Raw genomic sequence first — 27,834 nt, 5'->3', positions numbered from 1 at the left:
TGGCAGAACGGAGTGCTCGGGTTGGGGTGTGGGGTTTGAGCATAGCCTGTAGGTAGGGAGGGGCAGATCCTCTTGCTGCTCCATAGGCAAGTACAATGGTCTTGTAGTTGAGGGACATGGGAGTTCTGATTGGTTCCAAGTTTGGCAAATTTGCCTGAGCAGAGTGTTGAAGTATACTTATGAGAAAATGTGCAAGAACTGAAGGTGCCAACACATTTTTCGGTCATCATAAGAATGTTGTACTCTCATATATTTAACAAAAAATCAGCTCCTCCCTCGATGGGGATCGACCAACTTCACGTTTTTTGGCTTCGCCCCACCACTTATGCAACACTGTAAGGATTGTCGTATCCTTTATTACCAAAGTTACAAAAGACTACAACCATATACAGACACTTACCAACCATCTAGGCCACAATGGTACTTTACAATTATAATGGCAAATAGCAATAACAGTATGTCATTCCTGGTATCATATCATTACAAAACAGCACACAATATAAAGCTCACAAGTTATTGCAAGTACTTCAGATATCACCATCACAACTGAAGGTTAAGCTGCTAGAAAATAAACAAATATAGCACATACATATACGTGAAGTTCATTCAAGAGTCTTTTCGCAAAAAAAGGCAACTTTTGAATGGAAACAAATTACTGTTTTTATAGACAAATCTTCAGCCCTTCTTTGACTCTCTGTTGTTAGGGAGGTCTATTCAAGCAGCTGAAGCAAGCTTGTTAATTATTCTTTGTTAATTAGCTTCATATCAAACATCATTAGTGTCTTTTCATTGTCGATAGCGGTACAGTATAGCAGTGTGCTGCCATTGGTAGGGTCATCTAATTTTGCTATTCTCATCATACTATTCCATCAAGAATTGGTCAAATAGAATTACTGCTTGGATGTAACCAAAACGTGCACCCACATCAGCCCTTGCAGGGTAAGACTGCCCACCCCTGCAATAGTGGATGTATTTAGTCAGAGAGCAAAATAAGCAAAAAGCAAAAAAGAATAAAGTCTCTTTCCAAAAGACCCTCATGGATGTTCTAGACTCAGGGAAACAGGCAGAACACCTCACTGGTTACAGAAACACCACAATGCCCAACAGCTTATACACCACATACTGTAGCTAGCAATCCATATATCTCCAATATAACCAACAATTCTTCTGAAGGTATAAACAATATTTAACCATATTTATACTTTTATTCACCCTTGACAATTAATCCACATTTTTTTAGAGTACAAATAAATTACAAATATAAAAACATTTAATTAAATAAAAACTGGAACAAAACATAGAAATACATCTTGTTATAAAATCTTCAGCGCAATAATACCAAAGTGCCGGAGTGGTGCCACGCTTTCCCATCCCTAACAAACACAGCTGATTAAACTCATTTCATTCTAAACTGAAGATTATGATTAGGTGATTCTAATTATTTTTTTGTATATATATATTTTTTGTTGCCTTTTTCTCCCCAATTTCTTGTACCATCACTGCAACTCCTGTATGGACTCAGGAGAGGCGTGTATCCTCCGAAACAGAACCCAACCAAGCCGCACTGCTTCTTGACACAATGCCCGCTTAACCCGGAAGCCAGTCACACAAATGTGTCGGAAGAAACACCGTACACCTGGCGACTGTGTCAGCATGCATGCGCCCGGCACAGAAGTCGCTAGAGCACAATGGAACAAGGAGATCCCTGCCAGCCAAACCCTCCCCTAGCCCGGACGACGCTGGGTCAATTGTGCACCGCCCCATGGGTCTCCAGGTCGCAGCCAGAGCCTGGACTCAAACCAGGATCTCTAGTGGCACAGCTAGCACTGCAATGCCTTAGACCACTGCGCCACTCAGGAGGCCCATGATTAGGTGATTACTGGAGTCAGGTGTGTTAGCTGGGGGGAAGGTGTGACATCAATCAGGACTGGAGCTCTAGGTTGAAGTTGCCCTTTTAGGCACAAATCCAGGATTAGTTCACCTGTCCCATATCCTTCCTTAGAGACTGTAAGGAACCCAACCCCTGACCTAGATTATGAATCTATGGAGAATGCTGCCTCCTTCAGGCCAAATCTGTAATGACACTTCAATGACCACCACCCCATGTGAGTCATCAGACGCCAGCCTAATGGCCCATGGGCCTGGATGTCATTAGTGATGTCATTAGCTGGTGGGCGTGGGAAGAGCTTTCTCTCTTGGTTGTCAAGGTGAATGTGTGGACCTAGATTTGACAGGTACACTCTAGACTTAAAGAGCAATCTCCAAATGGACTAACATAGCAGCTGTTGCCTCTGTGTGTGTGTGTGTGTGTGTGTGTGTGTGTGTGTGTGTGTGTGTGTGTGTGTGTGTGTGTGTGTGTGTGTGTGTGTGTGTGTGTGTGAGAGAGAGAGAGAGAGAGAGAGAAACCCAATCTGAAGTCAGCCTTGTTGTTTGGTTAGCAACCAAACAGTTTTGATCAATACCAACATGCCACTTCTATTCTTAATTTGGATGATTTATTATTCTTCTGGTTGAAACATTAAAGACTTCAACAACCGAACAACTAGTCAAGTTCATCAACCTTCAAATAAAAAGGCCAATTTCCTTTTTACCGGTTTGCAATTGGCAACAAGACAGCGGAACCCTTACAACATAGATAGCAAAGCTCGTGTTGGGAACAGATGCAGCTGCTACAGACTTTTGAGGTAGTAAGTGTTTAGTTTATATAAGAATTGGCCAATAAACGTCTTCAATTCTTAGTGCTAGTGTTAATCAGCATGTTTACATCATGTTCAAGAAGACACAGGTTTGGATTCAATAATTCCCTGTAGTATGTATATTTTTATATATATATATTTTCTTTGTCAGTGCTATGGGATTTGCACCTCAACTTGTAAGACATTTCATATGTATAATTTCAAATGTCTTGACTTTTTCCACATTTTGTTAGGTTACAGCCTTATTCTAAAATTGATGAAATTATTTTTTCCCCCTCATTAATCTACACACAATAACTCATAATGATAAAGCAAAAACAGGTTTTTAGAAATGTATTCAAAATGTAAAAAACTGAAAGACACTTTGCTATGAGACTCGAAATTGAGCTCAGGAGCATCCTGTTTCCATTGATCATCCTTGAGATGTTTCTACAACTTTGATGAATTAAATTGATTGGACATGATTTGTAAAGGCACACACCTGTCTATATAAAGGCCCACAGTTGACCTTGCATGTCATAGCAAAAACCAAGCCATGAGGTCCAAGGAATTGTTCGTAGAGCTCCGAGACAGGATTGTGTTGAGGTACAGATCTGGGGGAGAGTACCAAAAATGTTTTCAGCATTGTATGTCCCCAAGAACACAGTGGCCTCCATTATTCTTAAATGGAAGAAGTTTGGAACTACCAAGACTCTTGGTGGCACGTGACAGAATGTTTGGAGTTTGCCAAAAGGCACTTAAAGGACTCTCAGACCATGAAAAACAAGATTCTCTGGTCTGATGAAACAAAGATTGAACACTTTGGCCTCAACGCCAAGCATCACGTCTGGAGGAATCCTGGCACCATCCCTACGGTGAAGCATGGTGGTGGCAGCATCATGCTGTGGGGATGTTTTTCAGCGGCAGGTACTGGGAGACTAGTCAGGATCGAGGGAAAGATGAATGGAGCAAAGTACAGAGAGATCCTTGATGAAAACCTGACAAAGATGAAAACAGGACAAAACCCCTAAGCACACAGGCAAGAGTTGCTTCGGGACAAGTCACTGAATGTCCTTGAGTGGCCCAGCTAAAGCCCAGACTAGAACCCAATCGAACATCTCTGGAGAGATCTGAAAATAGCTGTGCAGCAATGCTCCCCATCCAACCTGACAGAGCTTGAAAAGATCTGCAGAGAAGAATGGGAGAAACTCCCCAAATATAGGTGGGCCAAGCTTGCAGCGTCATACCCAAGAAGACTCGAGGTTGTTATCGCTGCCAAAGGTGCTTCAGCAAAGTGCTGAGTAAAGGGTCTGAATACTTAACGTGAATGTGATATTTCCGGGTTTTTTTTCAAATTAATTTGCAAAAATGACTAAACCTGTTTTGGCTTTGTCATATGGGGTATTGTGTGTAGATTGATAAGGAAAAAATGTAATCCATTTTACAATATGATTGTAACGTATCAAAATGTGTCGAAAGTCAAGGGGTCTGTATACTTTCCGAATGCACTGTAAAACATCAAATGTAATGAATAGTAGAATTGTATATTTTATACATACGTGTATTTTTGGCTATCATTCAATGGACTTGTGTGAATTGTAAATGCCTGTACCCCAAAACAGGAGAGAGATTATCCCACACTACGTCTCCTTCTTTCCCTCTCCTTGCCCTCTACTCTCTTTAACCTCTGTGGGCATGGGTGCACTACTCTTGAGGAAGTCAGACCTCAGCAGGCGGTAGAAGAGGACTATATTCATGGCGGTCATGATGGCAAGCCCTACACTCCCAGCTGTGTAGCTGAACAGGGGGACGTTGTCCCGGTTCAGGACCAGCCAGCGGGTCATCCAGGCCAGGGTGTTGATCCGGAACACCACGTAGGTACCTGGAATCATATGCAGGTTGTTACTTTCAGCACAACGTCTTAGTGCCAAGAACGTATATTTATTAAATTATATGTATTTCTATACTGAACAGAAATATAAACGCAACATTCAACAATTTCAAAGATTTTACTGAGTTACAGTTCATTTGAGGAAATCAGTCAATTTAAATAAATTCATTAGGGCCTAATCTATGGATTCCCCATAACTGTTGGTCACAGATATATTTAAAAAGAAATGGGCCTCACAATCTCGTCATGATGACAGTTATTTCTGTGCATTGAAATTGCCCGCTGGTATTTCTGTGCATTGAAATTGCTATCGATAAAATGCAATTGCGTTCGTTGTCCGTAGCTCATGCCTGCCCATACCATAACCCTACCGGCACCATGGGCACTCTGTTCACATCAGCCAACCACCTGCCCACATGATGCCATACACGTGCTCTGTGGTTGTGAGGCCGGTTGGACGTACTGCCAAATTCTCTAAAACAACGTTGGAGGCGGCTTATGGTAGAGAAACAAACATTAAATTCTCTGGCAACAGCTCTGGTGAACATTCCTGTAGTCAGCATGCCAATTGCATGCTCCCTCAAAACTTGAGACATCTGTGGCATTGTGTTGTGTGACAAAACTGCACATATTAGATTGGTCTTTTAATGTCCTCAGCACAAAGGGTACCTGTGTAATGATCATTATGTTTAATCAGCTTCTTTATATGCCACATTAGTCAGATAGATTATCTTGGCAAAGGAGAAATGCTAACTAATAGGGATGTAAACAAATTTGTACTCAAAATTTCATAAAATATGGGACCAACACTTTACATGTTGCGTTTATATTTTTGTTCAGTGTATCTGTAATTCTGTATGTAATTCTATGGTGCTAACATTTGTATAATCTACTCACAACAGTGACAACAGTTGAAACGTCATGTAAACAAACCCCTTCATGGCAACTCATGATGTGAAGTTATAGATAATGACTGCTTTCATCATTGAAACCTTATGAACATGACAGTACCTAGGTTGACCATGCTGTTGATGCGGTAGAGGTCGCCCGCTGCTAGGCTGGCCATGCGTAAGATCTGGCGCAGGTGGAGGAACACAGAGTTGATCTCAACCAGGAGGGCCACCACAGCAAAGCCAACGTAGCGACCGGTCAGGACAGCGATGCCAAAACAGCTGATCACCTTGGAGGAAGAAGAGTGAGAGAGAGAATGAGAGAAAGTTAGTCACTTAGTGGCAGTGATGTATTCAAGTTCCTAAGTCGAGAGTTTGACTCAAGTCCTAAGTTCCAGCTTTCGAGTCCAAGTCAACTCACGAGTCCTATAACATAACAAAAAAACAACTAACTCTTCTACCCAGAAGTCACATGGTTAACCATCATCTCATGAGGTAGTGGTGGGATGACTGGGATCTCATGACTTAGGTTATGTCTACCACATTAACAACGGTGAAAAACGTACCACATCCTGTGACCATCTCTGTCTGACTCACAACACTACAGCCTTTGTTTTTATGATAAATATTGTATTATTTCCAGGAAAATGTCATAGTTAGATTCTCATAACAAGCTCTTGTTTGTTTTCCCTTTATTTGATACATGGCTCTGAACGTCAAACACTATATAATTACATTGAGGAAGGTCATCATGCTTATCAAACATCTGCAAGGTCATGGTTATGAATTTAAAGTCAGTGAGGTTACAGCATATCAGATAGTCAAAGATTTATATAACTAATGTGAGAAAATGAGTCATAGTGGGCAGAACAAGCAAGGAGGTGGGCAGAGCCAAGCACGAGCTAGTGAGATCTTATTAGCCCGTTCTAGCATACATCTGCATATTTCCGTTAGGGAACGCCTACTCTGTGAAGTGTGCGTATGCAATAACTCATTTCGTCTTTGCACTCCTTCTAAACAACTACATTTTTTACAACTTTGGCAAAGATTAAAGTCTATTAAATGTAGTCCACTCTGTTCTTAACAGATTATAGTTTTAGGAACAGAAAACTGTATTGAGATCAAATGTTTCATCGATGAGAACATTTGCAGAAGGTCGGCCAAAATCCATCTTGTTCCATCTTCTCCCACTGCCGGCCACTGGGCTTCCTCTCACTACCATATTTGGTAGTGAGTAGAAACGCCAAGCAGATGCTTCACACATACATCCTGTGAAATATCTGTCTCATTGTTCTATCTGTGAGTCTTTGGTAACAGGGGGTGATGTTGTAGTAGCGTAACAGAACCAATAGGTGGCCCCCAGTGCCAGGCTACAACAGAGACACTATGAATGTATACGTACTGCTCTGTGATACAACAACTTCAGGGAAATCTTTTGAAAAATATTTTATTAGACTGCAGCTGCCTTTACAAGGTCTGTATTGTATTGTGTGTCAGAGTTTGATCAGTAAATCTCACATCCAACTTAGTTACTGTAGCAGACTGGAGGGCAGATTTATGTTTTCCTAAAATATCCCATTCCGAAAGAACAACACCCTAGTAGTACAATGGCCTCACCCTGTCCACACTGTTACTAACCCTAACCTTCTCCACACTGTCACTACTCTCCATTCAAAGCACTGGATTACTCAGTCTGTCTCCCAAATTTCACCCTATTCCCAATATAGTGCACTACATGCTTGTGCACAAAAGTAGCAAACTACATAGGGAATAGGGTGCCAATTGAAACGCAACCTTAGCCCCCCAGAACTAACTGTAGACCATGTTACATAGCAGTTACTGGCATACCAATGTAGCAATGTAAAGCACAACGGTTCAAACATCCTCAATGGCTTGGTTGTGAGACTGAGCTTAACAATTAGGCAGGACCCAATGGGAGGCTTTAAGTGTGTGAGTGTGTGTGTGTGGCCCCAGGGGTGAGGCTGAAGTCAACGGAGGAGGTGCCGTCCCTAAACTGACAAATGGTCATGTGATATACAGCACCACACACACACTGGGGTCTAGTCTAAAGGTCAGCACATGTAACAGTATAACTTTAGTCCGTCCCCTCGCCCATACCCGGGTTCGAACCAGGGACCCTCTGCACACATCAACAAGTGACGTCACCGATTGAAACGCTATTAGCGCGCACCACCGCTAACTAGCTAGCCATTTCACATCCGTTACACACACACACCGGCTAGTGGCAACCCGCTCAACAGGAATAAAAAGACAGAATGAGACGCTTACATGTAGCAACTCAAGTCCAAGCATGTCTGATTAATAACACCTATTTAGCCAGACTACCAGAAGGCCAGCACTGGCATGAGATACAGTACTATGTCCTATCTTCCCCTTGTTTTCTAATGTAGAGGCCTTAATCACATGCTGCTCTTAGTCAATAAGGTGTGTGTGACTCTCTCCCCAGAGAGAAGCCCCAGGTAAACACCCCAGTCTCTTATATATACACACTCACACTAAACCTCAAGCTGTCTTATCATTCCTCCTGGTCACACACAAACAGACATGTTCTTAGGGACACTCAAAACAGGAACCGTGGAGGTCAAATAATAGCCTTATACAATGCCCTGATAAGAGACCTCATGGCCAGGATTCTGTTTACATACTGTAGTTGTCTATCACCTAGCAGCTCTCTCTGTTACGTCTTGTATGGTCTCTCAACGTTGATGCTTGGCACTCACTGTGTAGACTGGTTCTCACTGGCTCTCAGCTGAACATCAAGACAGACACTTGCTGTATGTATTAACAACAACTGCGTGGTTAATTAGAACACACATTTTTGAATCATCTATTTCATAAATACTTTTAGATATTCAGACACCATTTTGGTTACCTATCTGTGATACTCAAATAGTAGAATTTGACCATGGATTACTGGTTGAAATAAACAGCCTGCATACGGCAGGTTGCCTAGTGGTTAGAGCATTGGGCAAGTAATTGAAAGGTTGCTAGATTGAATCCCTGATCTGACAAGGTAAAAATCTGTTGTTCTGCCCTGAAAAGGGCAGTTAACCCACTGTTCCTAGGCCGTCATTGTAAATAAGAATTTGTTCTTAACTGACTTGCCTAGTTAAAAATAATGATTCCTGGGACAATAGACTTATCAGACTCATTGGAGATCCTAGTATGTGTGTTTATGCCTGCTTGTATGTCCATGGCTTCCTTTATGATATTTGAGGAGTGTTGTTAGTGAGCGGGATCTTCAGTAAAGTCACTGATTGTAGTTTCCTCCTTGGTCTTGGGAAGGTAGGGGGTAATCAGAGCCATGTATATAATAACTGACTGTAATCATTGATATAAGTGGGTGAGAAGGCACTCACTCAATAACCCCTTACACAATCTCCACACTATATTACCTTACACAAGCTACACACTATCACCTTACACAAGCTACACACACCCTACTACTATAAAACACGTGATATGAACGGTACATCTCTTATACAGCAGCCAGCCATTTAATAAAGCAGTTGGTGGTTACAAAACCTTTAACCTTACTATGACCCAGCGAATCAGTCAGGGCATCATCTGGAGATGGTAGTCCCAAGCACAGAGTATGTCCCAACTGACCCATCTGAACTCATCCTGAGAGAGACAGGGGGTCATCACTAGGCCCGAGCTCAGGCATGTGGCTCTTTGCGGGGTAGGATTTGGACCAGAGACCATAGCCTGGGTCCTGGCCGGGTCTTGTCAGTCAACCAAATTAAATCAAATCAAACCATGAGATGGGATGAATCCCCAAACCGTGCCTGACTGTGAGCCCCACTGGTTGGGGTTGAAGCTACTGTAATCCCCCCTTCCCTGGATCAACACAGATAAGACAGCCCCCTGGACCATTAGAATGATTCAGCATTAGCAGGCTATCCCCTGCTAAGCCAATGTAAGGCTGGACGTCTAGCTGCTGGTAGCTTATTAACAGTGCCACAGACAGACACATAGTGGATACACACAGGGCCAGGGTGATGAGACTGCTGGCAGGGGACCCAGTCTGTGGGCACGGTGAGGTTAACCTTGTCCCTACAGTATGTCCTGCTGTGTCGTGTTCAGTAGGGTACAACGTAGCAATACGTTTTCAAACGGAAAGCAAAAATCAGCAGTAGAACCCTCGTTTCAAAAGAGTTATCTCGTTTTGTGTATATTGAACAGGTTGGGATAAAGGAGAAAGGGTGAAAACAGTATGTGTGAGTGTGTGTGTGTGTATTTCCTCAACCACAGTAAAGAATGGCAGATAAAGGACAGATAAGAGCCAAGATAGCCGATATTGTTCAGGAAGAGCCAAGGTGACACACAGCAGTGGCAGACCTACGAAGGCGGAGGATAAAAACAAAGGTGGCATAGATACTCAATTTGTAGGAATAATATAGAATGGGCTTTGGTGTAGAAAAGCCTTTAGATGCAACTTCCTCCTGCTAAGATTTGTAGGGTCATGGCAAAGATGGCAGACAAAGATAAAGCAGCAGAGAAACCAAAATGTCAGACAGGTGTGAATGGAACAACAGAGTCAGCTCATCCTCTCTCTGAGCGGTAGAGACACACCTGGAACCAAACCTGTTCCCCTGGTCACAGATGAATTGAAACATCTCGACAAAAAAAGGCTTCCAGAGTGAATGTTGGCAGCCTGAGCAGCCTGTTCTGCAGGATAATCAGAATGATGAAATGAAGACACGCTACACGCTACACACACACACCACTACCATCTAGAAGGTGGAGACAGTACAGGTGCATTAAAGCATGTACCGAGAGACTGATAAGCAGCTTCCATCTCTAGGCCATCAGACTGTTAAACAGTCATCACTAGCCAGCCTCTGCCCAGTACCCTTCCCTACACCTTTGACACGGTCACTAGCTGGCTACCACCAGGTATTCTACATTCTCACCGTAGAGACTGCTGCCCTTTAAAAAAAACATTTTAAAAATGGAATCACGATCACTTTAATAATGTTTACATAACTTTTTACCCACTTTATATGTATATACTGTACTTTAGTCATGGCCAATTCTATTTAACCACTGCTGTACATACCTTTTCTATTCATACACTGTCCATACTGTCTATATCAGGGGTCGGCAACAGGAGGCCCAAAACCGGCTGCGAGTGACTGTATTTGTAAAAAATAAAAAAGTTTAGTTTTTGGTCACAAAAGACTAAATTATCAGCTGAAATGTAGTTTTATTTAGTAAATCTGTTTCCAATTATTTCCGCAAATAAAAATGTAAGGTATGAAAATATTGTTTGAAAAATAATAAATCTCTTTTTGGGGCTTAGTTGTGGTCAATTTTCTGGGCTTAAATTATCATTTTCCGGCCCCCAGACCATTTGCTCGGACATAAAAATGTCCCGCGGCTGAATCTAGTTGCCTAACTCAGGTCTATACATACCATACCATTTACATACATATATTTGTTTATATCCGGACTTTGATTTTGCTCATTCTGATATGTCTTCATTTCTTGTATTTATTTATTTTTACTTTTGGATTATATATGTGTATTGTTGTTGTATTGCGAGATATTGCTGCTTTGTTGGAGCTATAGAGATAAGCATTCCGCTGCACCTGCGATAACATCTGCAAAACTGTGTACGCGACTAATACATTTGGATTTTATTTGACGAGCACCCCCCCCCCCCACACCAAATCTTAATGTGTCTCATCACAGCATCAAAGGTGAAGGTAAACAGCCTTTGTGATGGCCACTCCTCAGGGCAGTGCAGTATGGGTAATGTAAACATGGGGACAGGGACCAGGCAGCCAGGTAGTGTCACTGCATCCCACAAATTCCTCACAGGGCCTAAATATAACAGGAAGGCATAAACAACACTCAGACCCTAACTCCCTGTACAATATACTATCACGCATATGCACACAAACTTCACACACACTCAATAAGCATGCCAAACCCAAAATGGGGTGTTACGTGTTTGATGCTTTTGTGATTTTATCACAAGCTTAATGATTAAAGAGAGTGGGTTGAGTGGGATGACATCAGAGGGTGGGTTGTCTAATATAGTGGCCTCTGACTATGAAGAACATAGCAACAGCAGGAGTTCTGTGTCATCTCGACTAGTCATGATTCTAAGAATCAAAACGGTAACAGGTATTCCTAACAAAATGTTTTTTATGAGGAAAAACCCACACAAAGCTATAACTGTAAAGTTGGGTTGCACAACCAGTCTGGTAAGCTCACACACACAACCCTGTAACCACCACTGCATTCAACACACCCCACCCTCGCCGCCCCCCCATAGGCTGGTCGGTCCCAGAGAGCAGTTTACTGACTATTAACGCCACGCTCTATAGCGACCATCACACTCAAACATTTACACTGATAGCAACGTGTCAATACTGGACTCGAGTAAGGGAAGTGAAAATGGGCTTGGCAAGTCTATGGTAAGGAACTAATGGGAAAGCCTTTGGAAGATGTCCTGTCTTGTATAAAGCAGGGCCAGGGTGTGGTTCAGGAGAGGAAGTTTTATGTACAGAACGGGAGTGTAGCGAGGGGTCAAAGTCTACACGTAAAAGATACGTGTATGAACCATCATGTTCACACATATATACATTCTGTCATGCCCTGACCATAGAGAGCCCTCGGGGTTCTCTATGGTGTAATAGGTCAGGGCGTGACTAGGGGGGTTTCTAGGTATTATATTTCTATGTTGGTGTGTGTATGGTTCCCAATTGGAGGCAGCTGATAATCGTTACCTCTAATTGGGGCCCATACTTAGTGTGTCCTTTTCCCCACCTGCTATGGGGGATATTGTTTTGTGTGCGGCGTATTGCACGATTGTTATATCTTTGTTGTTTGGGAAGTTTCACTATCGTTAAAATGTGGAACTCTACTCACGCTGCGCCTTGGTCTAATTATTCACACGACGGTCGTGACACATACACACAAGCTTACATAAACACACACATCCACATCACATAAAATAACACACATCCGCAGTAGTAGATACTAGGATGACGCTTCTAGTGCTGACCAGGGTCAATGTCACAAGACTAAAGTGAAACAGACGACCATAGATTTAGGAAAACCCAAAACATTATGTGTATGGTGTGTATCCATGGTTAGTAATGGTAAAAGAAAAACAAAGTTTGTCAAGGCATATGTTTAGAGGTTGCTGTGACATTCATAATCAAGTCACTAGTCCTCACTAGTGGTTGCCAGGCAATAGGTGTGGAAGTGTCAATTGGTTTTGGTGTGTTTTTGCAGTGACTCACCTCACTATTTCTCACCTAACTGTTTCTTCTAGATGTTGATTAGTACAGAAGCTACTTTAAAAACAATGTACCTACACTATTCAGTGACCCCTTGGCTGTAAATGTACACTACTAGCAGTGAAACAATGCACTTAATCCTATGGATACCTGTGCATTACGTTTTGAGCAAATGAAAATGTTTCCATAACTACCCAGCATACAGTTTATGCTGTGTTATCCAAACAAGTGTAAGTGAGCTAAATATAGGAATTCCCTTAAACACGTTGGAATCTGGGATATCTTTTGAGTACATCTTCTCCTCCCAAGACTACACACATTCCATAGTTGCTGGAAAACCCCAGACGTGCATGCTTTGGAATTCCCAGGTATCCTTCTAGCTGGCAGCTAAGTCAGGGAGGGATCTCTCTCGGTGGGGGACACACACAAAACAAATAGAGACCGTTCCTCCTCAAGTCAGTAAAGACCAACTCCCTCATTCTCCTCCCCCTGAGCCTGACTCTACGGTTTCTAAACGCGGCAGATTCCTCGAAGAACCGCATTCCTGGTTGCCATGTCAACGTCTCACAACAGTCGCTCTGTTTAAGCACATCTGGATTTCCTGCCCAACCTTTGGAACTGAAGGTGTTGTCATGACAATGAGGGGACCGTGGGGACAATGTGGGGGTTTTCTGACAATGTGGACACTTCATAACAATGTAGGGACATCATGACTTCGCAGGGACTTTTTCTCTAGGGGACGTTGTTGGCATTGTTATTGTCAGGCCCTAGCCACAAGAAATATGTTTCTGTCCAATACCAGCGTACAACAACATGTTTACAGTTCACTGTTGAGTTATTAGAATTCCAAGAAAATGTATTTACTTGCATTTTTGAGAACTTTACTCATCTGTCCTGCATGTTTTATGGTTGACTGGTTTATAGTTAAGTGAGTGGTTCAATCTATGTATGGATGTTGGATGAGAGGGGCCTTAGATAGGATGGTATCATTGGGTGAGTGGTTTACTGTATAGAACAACACTGAGGAATGGAAAGCTGTCTTGAGTGGGTGGATTCGTGGGGGATGGGGTGATGTTTTGACTGTGTGGGTGTAGGGGATATGGGGGCGGACAGTTGAGTGTGTGTGAGAGGGGGTTAATGTGTGTGAGAGGGGGTTCATGTGGAGACCAGATGTCTCCTGTCTGGAAACACACCAGGTGCTCTTTGGAGTGTTTCCCTGCTCCGCAAAACACACCAAGACTCTCCTGCCAATAATCTATAGACACGTTCTCTCCCTCACCCTGCGTTCCTACCCTTCACACTCAATCTCACTCTCTCACTCTCCATTATCCTTCTCTATTGTACTACACAGTAGGTGGGTGGATGCTTGGTAGAATGGCAGCCCAACTCAAAACTGGTGTTCTCACTTTGGCTATTGTAAGTTCGAATAACATTCATGCAGGAACAGGGCTAAAACACCACATGAGGTTATAGCTCATAGCTCTATGTTTAGGCGACATGTTGAAAGAGATGAGAATTGCGCAAAAATAAACAGCAAGCTGTATTCCTTCTGGCTCCTCAACCCACAGAATAGAACCTTGGCCAAAATGGGAGTGTCTGTGTGGAGCACATGAAGTTCTTTGGAATATTTATTTTGCAAATACATTCAGCAGCCTGCTATACAAATGAAATTGCTCCTGCTGGCATTGCTTCTTCAAGTCCAGGGACATTAAAGTGGTTTGTGAAAAGCAAACCACAATTTAACAAACAAAACAAACCACATTACGGAAATGTATGTTAAGGAATTTATTTAGCAAATTCGATATTAAAACTCAACATGCTGTTTTGCTTTTAGAGTACACATAAGAGAGAGCAGGGGGTTGAGAATGTTCAAAAATATTGGAATGACGAAGCAGAACGCATGGCATGTACCACAGCTTTGGCGGCTGCTGTACTGTGGCCATATTAAACTGCGAGTCAGTGGAATCTGACAGAACGAGGGGACATGGAGAAAGACTGGTCTGCAGGAGTAGGACTATCAGGGTCTGTAGATGTCACGTCCTGACCTTAGTTCCTTTTTTATGTCTCTGTTTTAGTTTGGTCAGGGCAAGAGTTGGGGTGGGCATTCTATGTGTTGTTCTATGTTTTTGTATTTCTGTGTTGGGCCTGGTATGGTTCCCAATCAGAGGCAGCTGTTTATCATTGTATCTGATTGAGAACCATACTTAGGCAGCCTGTTTTCCCACTATGATTTGTGGGTAGTTGTTTTCTGTGTCTGTGTTTTACCATACAGAACCATACAGAACCACAACCGGACCAAGCAGCGTGGTAACCAGGAGCAGAGGGTTCTGGACTCCTGGACTTGGGAGGAGATATTGGACGGTAAGGGACCCTGGGCACAGGCTGGGGAATATCGCCGCCCCAAGGAAGAACTGGAGGCAGCGAAAGCTGAGCGGCTGCGATATGAGGTAAGGCAGCGCAACAGGCACGAGAGGCAGCCCCAAAAAATGTTTTGGGGGGGGCACACGGGGAGATTGGCAGAGTCAGGCGATAGACCTGAGCTAACTCCCTGTGCTTATCGGGAGAGGCGTTGTACTGGTCAGGCACCGTGTTATGTGGTGAAGCGCACAGTGTCGCCAGTACGCGCTCATAGCCCGGTGCGCTATAGGCCAGCCCCCCGCAAGTGCCATGTGAGAGTGGGCATCCAGCCAGGGCGTATTGTGCCGGCCCAGCATGTTTGGTCTCCGGTACGCCGTTTTTGCCCAGGGTATCCTGCGCCGGCTCTGCATGCTGTGTCTCCGGGGCGCTGGGAGGGTGCAGTGCGTCCTATGTTGTTCTATGTTTTTGTATTTCTGTGTTTGGCCTGGTATGGTTCCCAATCAGAGGCAGCTGTTTACAATCAGAGGCAGCTGTTTATCGTTGTCTCTGATTGAGAACAATACTTAGGCAGTCTGTTTTCCCACTATGATTTGTGGGTAGTTATTTTCTGTTTTGTGTTTATTGCACCTTGCAGAACTGTTCGTTTGTCGTGTTGTTGTTTTTTGTTCAAGTATTCGTATTTATTAAAAGTATTATGAATACTTACCACGCTGCACCTTGGTCCTCTTCTCCTTCTCCTGATGACAATCGTTACAGTAGAGAAGAAGCTTGGGGGAGAGAAAATGAGAGGACAGGAGAGGAAAGGAGGAGAAGAGAAGCTGGCAGGCATGACATTCCATAAGCGTCACACCACAGTGACACAACCACAGCCACCGGTGACGTCCAAATACGGCCATGCGGAAGTTCTTGTAGAACACGGAGTCTCCAAGTTAGGCCTAAGTCATGGATCCAATCGCATGACATTCTCACAGGGAGCAAGTAGAAACTTCCAGCTTCTCCACTACTGCCTGCTTATATCAATCATCACTGTAGTCAACTGAACAGAGTTCTATTCATATCTTTAGGCTGGTGTTTTATGACCCTTCAAGTGGAGAATAGACTAAGCATGGAGATGGGGTGAGAGAACCTGAGGGAGGATCAAGGAGGGTAGACTGGGTTCCCAATATGGCAGCAGTCGTAGACAGGGCACATACAGAATGTAAGGGAATGGATAACATAGTAAATCTCAAAGATGGAACACAGCAGTAAATGTCAGTTAGAGGGTAGCGCATGACACTCGCTTCCCTTCCAGCCCTAAGCACTACTAATAAGCAAACTCAATTATGCGTAACGAGACAGGGATGAGGGAAATGGCAAACACACTGTGGAAACCTTCAAAAACATCTGACAGTGAGAGAACATTTGAACTGAGAGCGTAGCTATAGAGAGTTCAATTATAAAAGCAACTTGAGTCAAATGACATCTTCCCTGCTGATCTACATATCTTAAATGAACTGTATTAGATGCAATGCCACTTTCAAAATGCTTTTTTCATTAACTTCTGCAGCAGTTCTCTAGCATCTACTCACCCTCGTTCATAGCAACCTTAATATTTCCAAATATCACGGCCAACTGGGGTAGCACACGAGGAGGAGAGGGGTAGTGTTTTATGGTAAATTATTCCTTGTTTTTCCATGAACCCAGTCGAGGGCAGTAGCAGCTCCAAAAATGTTACTGAAACTACAGGAGAAAAACCCCTAGAAACAAAAAGCGTCCCTGACAACTTCTACAGTTCTGAAAATGCAAATCTAGTGTTTGTCAGAATCTGTCCATTTCGTTCTGTTTCCAGACACTTATAAAGCCCTTATATCTTCTGTTATGAATCTTCATTTAGCTTTTTCATACATATTTTACAGTATCTTCTCAGTCAGATCTGATTTGGGCAGTGCTGTGTTGTTACAGGTGCCCTATTTCTGCCACAGACAGTTTCTCAAAGGAAAGGAAGGGTCAGTGGTTGTTTGGCTATACTGTGTTGCTCTGTGTAAAACTGCCAGTGGTGTACCCATATGTCATTGTAAGAGAACACCCGCCTTTCTTACCCAGCAAGCTCCACTTAAAGTGGAAAAAATCCCCAAGTTTCCATGGAACGTTTGCCAGCTTATCCACCCCCAGTTATTAAGACTGGGTCATGTTCACTAGACATGAAATGGTAGAAAACGGGCTGAAACTGGGAAGTAGCCTTCTATCTGAACTTGTCCAATAAGAAACCTCCATTGCACATCGTTTTGACCCATTTTGCTACGATTTGCCCTGATGAATACGAACCCTGGTCGACGACTACTGGAACTACTACTACAGATTTTCCTTGTTACCTCTTTAGGGACGTTCCTTAGCTTGAGTCTTTAGTGTTGTTAAGTCTGCATTTCAGAGAAACCCCTCTACTGGATTACAAAGTGAGTGACTGACTGTAACCAACATTACTTTCAGAGGATGGGACGGGGTATGCCAAACTAAGGTGGTTTTTGCCGCAAACCATAGAAATAGTCAACAAGGCAATAGCAAAGACCAACAAAATGCTCCATTGAGATCTCAGATTCAGAAAGAGAGTTTCTCTCCCTTTACTTCTCCCCAAAATCACAAAACAATGTTCTTATTTATCATTACTGCCAGGCCCAGACCCCAGCAGTAAACACCAGATGGAAGGAGGAAAAGAGAGAGATACTGAGACACACACTTATAGAGGCTCACACATATAAACAGGCATGTGCCCATATACATTGGCTCAATTTCAGACGGGTATACACAAACATTAAGTATATAAGTAAGAAATCTATGAGATAGGCAGACAGAAACCGACACAACAAAATCCTTGAAAGGCAGGTGCAAACCTACACAAATCATCTTCTATCCACTCATCTAAAAATGTACATCAACATCCCAAACAGGTCCTTAAAAAAAAGTCTTCAACAGCTCAGCATTGCCATGGAAATGGCATTTTACACCTCAATGGTTAAGGTTAGGATGGGGGGATGGAAAAACTGATCCTAGATCTGTTGCCAACAGGCAACTTTATTCCCTGAGGTAAAGCCTGGAGCAGCATTCTACATGAGGCATTCTAGATGAGACATCCATTCTCAAGGGAATGAGAACAAGACCATCAGGTCTTTCTCAAGAACACTGGTAAACAATGAACACTTTTCTCAAAGGACAATGATGAATAATGAGCGTTTCTTTTCACCAGGTGCTCTCATTTGAGACCTATTACGTCGTACTGGAGCTGTCTAGCTTTGATGGGAAAGAGAATGATAATGAGGGGTAGTTCCTAGCTACTGTGACCGATGGGGTTAGAACTCTGATTTTCTGAGGGACAGAAGAGCACATTAGCCTGCTAAGCTAAAGTCTAGGCATTGACTTAGGGAGCCAATGCAACTCATCAGGTCTCTGGCAAATGTACTCGTCATGCGAGTGTGGTTGCCCACAGACCTCTGTTACACTGGAGTGCCTGGGGGTTGACATCCTCAAGGGGATGTCTGACAGGTCAGGAGCCTGATGAGGAATGCTAGCTGGACAAGGTTAACAGGCAGGTTCTGATACGTCTTCATTTCTTGTTCTTCTTTTTATTTGTGATTATGTGATTATTGTTATTGTATTGCTGTATATTGCTGCGTTGTTGGAGCTAAGAGAGATAAGCATTTTGCTGTACCTGTGATGCCATCTGCAAAACTGTGCAAGAAACCAATAAAATGTGATTTGGTCTGTGCTGTATGCTAACAGGGGCCAATGACTGTGGTAGTTTTATGTGTAAAATGTGTGTGCACTGTTTCAGTATTCTCTGGTGTTAGCTAGATAATAAGGTTGAGACAAGAGATTCTAGGCTAGGTTTCACCTAACCGCTGATACATGATCAAGGTTATGGTGAGTGAGGTAAGGTAACCTGATCCTAGATCTGTGGTTGTACACAACGTGTACCTCAAACCTCCTAGAGGCTACCAGGAGGACCACTTACCACTGTGTGATGGAATAGGAGCTCCCATGACAGGATCATCTTCTGGTTGAGCACCATATCAAGGAAGTCATAGATGAAGTAACCTGTTGAACAAAATATAGAAAAGGCATATTCTAGCTTAGAACCAAAACAAAGAAATGGAGATCGATTGAACAAAGGCTTTTTCAGTAGAGGACCATTTGGCTTATCAAGTATATTTAGTGGGGACCCCTCTTGACAGTCGCTTCCATGACGAAACCAAGGATGGTAACCAAGATGTCAGTTAGAGAACGCTATTTAATCAGTCCTCCGCTATGGGTGTAACCATGGAGACAGACTTTCAGAATGGTGTAAAAAGAATGAAGAGTTAAAGATAGTCTGGCGTGTGTGTGTGCGTGCGCGCGCGCGTGTGTGTGTAGGGGAGGAGGTCCTCCTCTAGGGCAGACTAGAATTAACCCCAGTCTGCGTTCCTACTACATATTCCATTTGACATCACCAAAAAGCTGCTGTAAATATAGTGATGAGATGTGCACCTTGAGAGTATCCTCAGTTGCTACAGTATATGACAAACACACGCTGAAGAAACAACTGATGTTTACTTTACAGGCTCTCTTATCATTATGACACTGACAGTGTTTCATAAGGATTCATTGATTCTGTCTCTCTCTGCCCCTCTCTCCCTCTGTGTCTCTCTCTTTCCCCCTTTCTCCCTCTCTCTCCCCCTGCCCCTGTCCTTCTGCCCCAGTCTCTCACCTGTCTAACACCACACGTGGCTGAAAAAGTTGTATTTTTTGAGTAGTGTTTAAATACGACAGCAGCATATGTTGTCACAATGGGAACTGGAGCCAAACTCTTCCGTTCTGTGGGTTTTGGGCAGTGACCGTCCAACGACATGGCGATCAAACACAACTTGTCTTTATACTGGCTGACAGCCAAACCCTGGAATGTTTGGTTCTTGAGATGGTAACTAATAATACAGAAGTCTACTGAAATAGTTATTATCGGAAAATATTGTGACCGATCACGGATTCTCAAAACAAAAATATTTTTGAATGAAAAGAACGACACACCCAATAGGAGAGGGGCACTTCATGAGTGTCATGTTTGGTGTCTAACATTGCGTTTACCTTTGGTCAGCCTGGGAGGGTACCTAATGTAACTGTTCTGCATTCCAAAATGTCAACACCGTTGTCTTGGACCTGACAACATCAACTTGGCCCACAAACAGAGTCCCAGGCTAGTGTTTGTTTGGTCAATCAGAGCAAAAGAAAAAAAAAAAATTATGTCAATATGTCCTCTGAACATATCGTGGGGTTTTCACTATGTGGCCAAACTGCCATGTTGAAATTGCCTATAGTGAAAATACTTTCTCTTTCCGGCTTTGCATTGTGGCCTGATAGAGACGACCATACTATAGGCTCAGTGTCATGGTCACGCCACATTGTTGTAGGCAGGGCCCAGAGGACGTACCTTCCTCACCCTGACTCCCTTCTCTGTTACATATGGCATTTGACCCGAGCAGGCTGCTGTGGCATAAATCAACAGCCTTCTTCTCAGGCGCTACAGCCCATTCTAGGGTCACGTGATCTATGGGGGTAGGTCCGGAGCGGTGCTTGGGACGAAGCAACATAATGCCCCTCCATTGATTCTAGAACTCTGGCAAAACTAACAACACTGGCAGGCAGCATTCGGGGGTGGGTGGGATTCTCTGGGAGAATGCTAACAAGCCTTGGAATTCTAAGGGAGCCCTTGTTGGAGCCCTTGTTAGCAAGGCACATATCCAATAAATTAGCAGTTTATAGCGTGGCATGCAGTCATTTAAATGGGCTCATGCCATTGGGGGAAACAATACACTAGCCAATTAGTCAAAGTCAAAATAGAGGAAGTTATATTTAAAGGAGCTGTACTGAAGGGGTTTACTCTAAGCTTGGTGTAAAGATTGTGTCCATCTAGCCGAGACTTCTAAAAATGTGAAAGCTATGGTCTGGTGTTTGACTTGTGCTGCAGGCTTAATTCTCATTCTACAGAGCAATTTTAGCTGTCAGACACATGAAGCGTGTTGGGGAGATTGGGGGAGAGATCAGTGGAAGGGTATAGGCTGCCTGACACACACAAAAAGTGTTGTTCGAAATCACCTGAGAGATAGACATTGTCAGGTAGCATGTCAGGGTAGCCTAGTGGTTAGAGCATTGGACTAGTAACTGGAAGGTTGCAAGTTCAAATCCCTGAGCTGACAAGGTACAAATCTGTCATTCTGCCCCTGAACAGGCAGTTAACCCGCTGTCATTGAAAATAAGAATTTGTATTTTAAATGACTTGCCTAGTTAAAAAAAAATGTCAGTCCAGTGTATCCATCCACACAATTTCATAGTTGCCTTATAATGGTCCTCACAGATCATTGTGACAGTTAACCATACAAACAGTAGAAAATGGCCATATGAATGCATCAGTAACCACGAGTGACAGTTAAGAAACAATTTAGCCACAATTAAGGGAGTCCAGCTTTTCAGTGAATTGGTGTGGCATAACATGTCCATCTATAGAGGATATACATGTCGTGGAAGGTGGTGTGTGTTCCACATCACAGTGCCTCTGTTGTTGATGGTCTAATCTGTTGATCCAGCCAGCTTCACCAAGCATAGTGTGTCATAGTGCTGATATCGGATCAGGTCCCCCCTCTCTATATAATATTATTCATTATAATCTAGATTAAGGCAAAACTGATACGAGACCAGCCAGCTTCACTAAGCCTAGTGTGTCATAGTGCTGATATCAGATCAGGTCCCCCCTCTCTATATAATATTATTCATTATAATCTAGATTAAGGATAAACTGATACGAGACCAGCACCCCTACTTTGAGACTTTATGAATACAGGGCATGGTGTTGCAGGTTAGAATATAGGCAAAAACATTTCTGGTTTTTTTCCCTCATTGTGTCACATTACAAACATGAGTTTGTAGAGTCTGGGTCCCACACTGCTTCAAAACAAATCAAATGGTATTAGTCACATGCACCGAATACAACAGGTGAAGGTAGACATTACAGTGAACTGCTTACATACAAGCCCCTAACCAACAACGCAGTTTCAAAAATATACGAATAACAATAAGAAATTAAAGTAACAAGTAATCAAAGAGCAGCAGTAAAATAACAATAGCGAGAGTATATACAGGGGGTACTGGTACAGAGTCAATGTGCGGGGACACCGGTTAGTCAAGGTAATTGAGGTAATATGTACTACTAGGTAAAGTTATTAAAGTGACTATGCATAGATTATAACAGATAGTAGCAGTGGTGTAAAAGAGGGGGTGGGGTTGCAAATAGTCTGGGTAGCCAGCATACCGCCGGCATACCTCTCTCTCTTTCTCTGGGGCTAGAGTTAAGTTTCTCTTCATTTTTATTTATTTTTTAAATATTAATATCACAGTAGACGCCTAAGCCTATAGGCCTATGCATCCCTTACGATGATGCATTTAGTGCTCAAATCTCTGACAGCTGAACCGTGAGGGTGACAATTGTTGCTTTAGGAAAGTAATAACCCACAAGGAAACACAAGGAATAGTGTTTTTGTAAGTTGTTATAGGCTGTTTTTAACGACATGTAAATGTGGCTTATTTGGCTAATGTCCCTCATTTAGGGCTCCTGAGCCTCAGTGAGGCGTCACTGCAGTAGCTGGTTTGAATTCAGACTGCGTCACGTCCGGCCGATATTGGGAGTCCCATAGAGCGGCGCACAATGGGCCCATCGACATCTGGGTTTGGCCCGGGGTAGGCCATCATTGTAATTAATAATTTATTCTTAACTGACTTGCCTAGTTAAATAAAAATATATTTATATATTGATTGTGATGGCTGCGTGGGTGGGCATCCTAATAGGTTATGAACCCAGTGCATATGGATGACCGGTAAATTTGTCCGGCGACGAATCTTCTTAACGGAAACCCTGATATATAGTATAGGCTACAGTAGGGTACAAAATAAACTGTCCAGTAACTGACTCAATTATGAAGATGAAGCATAGGCTACTCACCGGTGATGGCTGATGTGCTTGTGCCAATATCTCAAGATAAGCTACTTTGAAAATCAGTGCTGTTCGCTCAGAATCGCTCAAAAGTTGAGAAATAAAGTTAACTTCTACAGACAGATTAGTATTCTCTTTTCACCCGTAGGCATTTGCTTTCCAAACGGTAGGGCCACGTTTTTCTCGTGAATGTATTTTGAAATTTGTGAAATGCTTACTGGCAGCCGTAACCAACCACAGAAATATAATTAATAGATGGCAGTTCCCACTCAAGTCAGGACTGACAGAAATTGCTAGTGTAGCCATGAGTTTAACAGTCAAAGTTCCAAAATCCTTATATGGGTTATATCAATTTGTATTTATTATGGTTCCCCATTAGCTGCTATAAAAATAAATAGAGTCGCACACTCTATAAGTAAACTCCCCATTAGCTGCTGCCAGCTACTCTTCCTGGGGTCCACATTAAGGCACATCACACAATTAACTAACACTTTTCTTAATAAAAGTACATCAAATAACATAATTAACCCACTACATATTTACAACAAAATGTATAATACCACCATATAACAATATCAAAATATACGTGTGTGTATAGTGTGTGTGCTAGCGTGTGTGAGTGCCTGCGTGTGTTTGTCTCAATCAGTCCGCGTTGGCCACAACGGAAAAAGCTGTTATATATTTGGAGGGTGTATTGGTCAAATTGCAGCCTTCCCAACTGTACGTGCCTGTGATAAAACTTAATCGACTGCTATTTTTTAGAAGCTATTGACCCTCTGTAGCTAAATTAAGCTCTCTGGTGTAGTATTTTGAATAATTTGATTCGTGTCTGTTTAAACAGGAGTAATATCATTTTTGGGGAAATTATTTGTTATAACCTAATTTTGGCAAAATTATTTTAAATTATCAGGGGGAGCTGCAGCACCTCCAGCACACCTACTTCCTGTGGCTATGTGTGGAAAGCTTCCCTTTACCTCTGCCCATCCACACACACTCACCGATTGATACAGAAACCAACGCATGCGAGAACACAGAATGGGTTCCTATCAAATCTTCCGCCATCTGTGGGTGTACGAAAAAACTGTAGGGGAAGAATAGACTAATTAAGTTGCGATAATAAGCAGAAAGCAATTAAAATTGATATTTTATTCAAAACAATTATTGGGAGAGAAGTTGACATAATTAGAATAGTGAAAATATGTGTTGGCTAGATAAAAGTAGAATCTGAAGCATTTTATATGACCATAGATTCATTGATTTAACATTTCACAATTCAGTCCAGAACAAAACATTGTCCACATTATTCCGTTACCTTATCCGACAAAAATCAACATATAAAAATGTATTATAAAACCTATTATATCAGTTACTAGTCTGTAACGTATAAGCTTTCAGTAGGCTAATTGAAAACAATGTATCTTTACATTTTAAGCATCATGGCAGTGGAAAACGACTCACCACAGTACAGCCCATATCCCAGTTATCAGACTGTGTGTCAAAGATGTGCATACATTTCTCCATTTCCAGGCGTTTCTGCACGCAGACTCGGGTATAGGGAGTTTACTGACACCACAATTGACAAGTTTAAAAAATCCAATAGAGCCACCCGCCGTCAAAAGCACTGAATTCAACTCCATGGCCACGACCAACTCCTGTCTGTGTCTTTCTCCACTTGAAGAATTCAACGTCTGAAAATTCGCGCGCTGAAGTTGTTAAAGATCTGACGCGCTCGCTCTCTCTGCTCGCGACTGATATTTACGCTGTCAACGCGGGTGCAGCTACACTCACTGAAGTGTGCGTCATGAATTTATCGCCCCGCCTCTGTTCATTCATAAAGCGTTATGGGAATCGTTTTTTTCCTGAAACGTACCAGACAAAATAGACGCAGGTTGATTTTTGTGTTGAAAAGGGCGACTTCTTGTGGTCATGGTAGATATTAGGCCACGCAATTGATTTTGTAACTCCTATATATGGTATGTGTGGTTATTGCATACATGACCGCTAATTAGGCTACTACTGCACAATACATCTTGTGTAGTAGTTATAATTACTCCCTCATCCATATTGACTCCTTATTTTCCTAATCTATTAGGCATAATCCTCCGTAAATTACATTTATTTGGAATTTACATGTATGGTTGTGCATGGACTGATAGGCTTAAAATCCAGTAGGCTACAATATTGGGCTATGACAGGATTTCCCAAACTCGGTCCTTGGGCCCATACTGGGTGCAACCAACTCTGGTTATTTGAATCATCGCTGTAGTGCTGAGGAGGTGTGGGGTATGACTGTATGGATTATATAGCTATGTTATTTCCCTTGGATAAAACGAGTTCAGCTTGGTTTGGCTCTTGGTGCTGCTGTGGGTAGAAAAGGTCTCCGACGTCTCGGGACCATCAGCGCCGTGACAGACTGGGATGCACGCGCGAACGACTCTTTGGTTAAAAAATAAAAGAGCCGATCAACGGTATTGTACAGTCTGATACGTTCAATGTTTCATTTTCTCGGGACTAGTGCATTGCCTGCCAGGACAACAGGTGAGCAAAGTTTGTTATTTAGAAAATGAATGGCCTGTTCTGGGAAACTATGTTCGCAATTTTGACAGTGCACGCAATCTCATCGCCATCGGATGGAAAACACAAAAGTGCTTGGAGAGAATGGTTCCCCATTTGACAGCATTTGCTTTTAATGTAAAAAATAATGGCTTCTTTAATCCATCCTCTTTGCATTATCTTATTTGTGGGAAAAAAATACAGAGATAACCTTCCTTTTACATTTTCCCTGCGGAATATGATTTTCCCCCATTGCAGATATGAGTCAATGCCAGGGTCAAGCTTCTACAGGTCAGGATCAGGTCACTGGGATGGTGTGTCTGGAGTCTGACCTGCAAGATGGACATTAAGATCTTATCACACACCCATCACACAATCGGATAGATTGTTAATATTCTATTACTTTTGCTGTAACTGTAAGATACAAAATATATTATTCCATTGTAGGCCTGCGGCTCATGTACACGAGCACACGGTAAATTGTCGCCTGCTGCTTAGGCGCCCAGAGTGGCTCGCTTTTGGGTGTGCTGGCAGCATATAGCAGCACCTTCGACTGTGCGTCAAGAATTCAGGACAGCAAGTTTGTATGAAGGTCTGGTTATAAATGGGTAATTAGTTTAATCCATTCTCCATTTCATGAATTTATTCACAGGTATACAGTAATATGCTCTATAACGCTCTGGTGACAAACAAACTTTGCTGCCTTGTTTCCAATCATCCACATGGCTGGGAGAACCTATTCAAGTAAGTAAATACGTTTAGAAAATGATGTACACTACTGGTCAAAAGTTTTAGAACACCTACTCATACAAGAGTTTTTCTTTATTTTTATTATTTTCTACATTATAGAATAATAGGGAATTCATAAAAACTATGAAATAACATATGAAATCATGTAGTAACCAAAAAGTGGTAAACAAATATATTTAAATTTGAGATTCTTCAAATAGCCACTCGTGGCATTCTCTCAACCAGCTTCATGATGTAGTCATCTGGAATGCATTTCAATTAACAGGTGTGTCTTCTTAAAAGTTAATTTGTTGAATGTTTTTCCTTAATGCGTTTGATCCAGTCATTTGTGTTGTGACAAGGTAGGGGGGTATACAGAATATAGCCCTATTTGGTAAAAGACCAAGTCCATATTATGGCAAGAACAGCTCAAATAAGCAAAGAGAAACAACTGGCCATCATTACTTTAAGACATGAATGTCAGTCGATACAGAACATTTCAAGAACTTCAAGAAGTTTCTTCAAGTGCAATCGCAAAAACCATCAAACGCTATGATGAAACTGGCTCTCATGAGGACCTCCACAGGAATGGAACACCCAGAGTTACCTCTGCTGCAGAGGATAAGTTCATTAGAGTTACCAGCCTCAGAAATTGCAGTCCAAATAAATGCTTCACAGAGTTCAAGTAACAGAAACATCTCAACATCAACTGTTCAGAGGAGACTGTGAATCAGGCCTTCATGGTCAAATTGCTGCAAAGAAACCACTCCTAAAGGACACCAATAGCTATAGGCCTACAACGTTTGTCACCATATTTTCCATGACAATCACATTCTAATTTGAATTGGTGACCATTTTAATTTTAAATGTCAAACTACTGAATCTGTATGCCTATCTACTGCTCTGTCCTATGCTAGCATGTTAGCTGTTGTTTTACCCACGTCTCCCTCTATTCCTGCCTCTCTAAAGGCGAGGCCTCTGAGCTGTCCTAGCTCTGAGCTGGAGGGAGTGAGGATACTGCAGAGCTACGAGGATGAGAAGGAGATCCACCAGTTCTGTGTGGGAAAGAAAGCTGTGGTCATTGGAGCCTCCTTCATAGGTTAACCATAAAGAGATAATTTCATACTGTACACTGAGGAGAAGTCCTATTTTTTTTTTTTTATTTAAAAATGTAAATAGTAAATAGTTTATATACTATAGGTTTGTGACTTGGTTGTTTACAGTAAGGTAAGGTTGTTGAATTTGATAAGTAAGACTTTCATTTGATTTGTGTGCCTCAAAACCAAGTTTTCCCTCCTCCATTTTTAAGTCATAAATATGGAGTGGCATCCTACTTGGCAGACAAAGCTGCCAGTGGGGTGATGGTTGGTAACTGCTCATATCCCTTTGAGAGGTGCCTGGGCCCAGAGATTGGGAAGATGACAATGCAGGCCTGAGACAATGGTTATCATATGTAATGTACTCTACCTGATAC

General features: G+C 42.4%; 1 protein-coding gene across 1 annotated transcript; it reads right to left on the bottom strand.

Moving 5' to 3' along the window:
* Nucleotides 1-334: 334 nt before the first annotated feature.
* LOC110503868 (TLC domain-containing protein 2) lies at nucleotides 335-24,882 on the bottom strand. The gene is made up of 5 exons (XM_021582432.3): nucleotides 24,537-24,882; nucleotides 24,077-24,159; nucleotides 19,077-19,159; nucleotides 5,578-5,746; nucleotides 335-4,557 (listed from the first exon to the last, which is right to left on the bottom strand). Exons 1-5 carry the CDS (start codon nucleotides 24,713-24,715, stop codon nucleotides 4,316-4,318), a joined length of 756 nt encoding a protein of 251 aa, XP_021438107.1. The 5' UTR covers nucleotides 24,716-24,882; the 3' UTR covers nucleotides 335-4,315.
* Between the last annotated feature and the right edge of the window lie 2,952 nt (nucleotides 24,883-27,834).

Source organism: Oncorhynchus mykiss, chromosome 24, assembly GCF_057628025.1.
Source record: "Oncorhynchus mykiss isolate SJ-2025 chromosome 24, ASM5762802v1, whole genome shotgun sequence".
Taxonomy (NCBI): Eukaryota; Metazoa; Chordata; class Actinopteri; order Salmoniformes; family Salmonidae; genus Oncorhynchus; species Oncorhynchus mykiss.
The sequence above is the reverse complement of the archived record's forward strand: the minus strand, read 5'-3'. Positions and strand labels throughout refer to the sequence as shown.

What these genes read in the sequence shown, in the direction of transcription:
- LOC110503868 (XM_021582432.3), bottom strand. Translation starts at nt 24,715, where the DNA reads ATGGAGTTGAATTCAGTGCTTTTGACGGCGGGTGGCTCTATTGGATTT. An exon ending in GGGATATGGGCTGTACTGTG is followed by an intron (nt 24,160 to 24,536) that starts GTGAGTCGTTTT and finishes CTTCCCCTACAG; the next exon opens with TTTTTTCGTACACCCACAGA. An exon ending in TCCTATTCCATCACACAGTG is followed by an intron (nt 5,747 to 19,076) that starts GTAAGTGGTCCT and finishes TCTTCCTCCAAG; the next exon opens with GTGATCAGCTGTTTTGGCAT.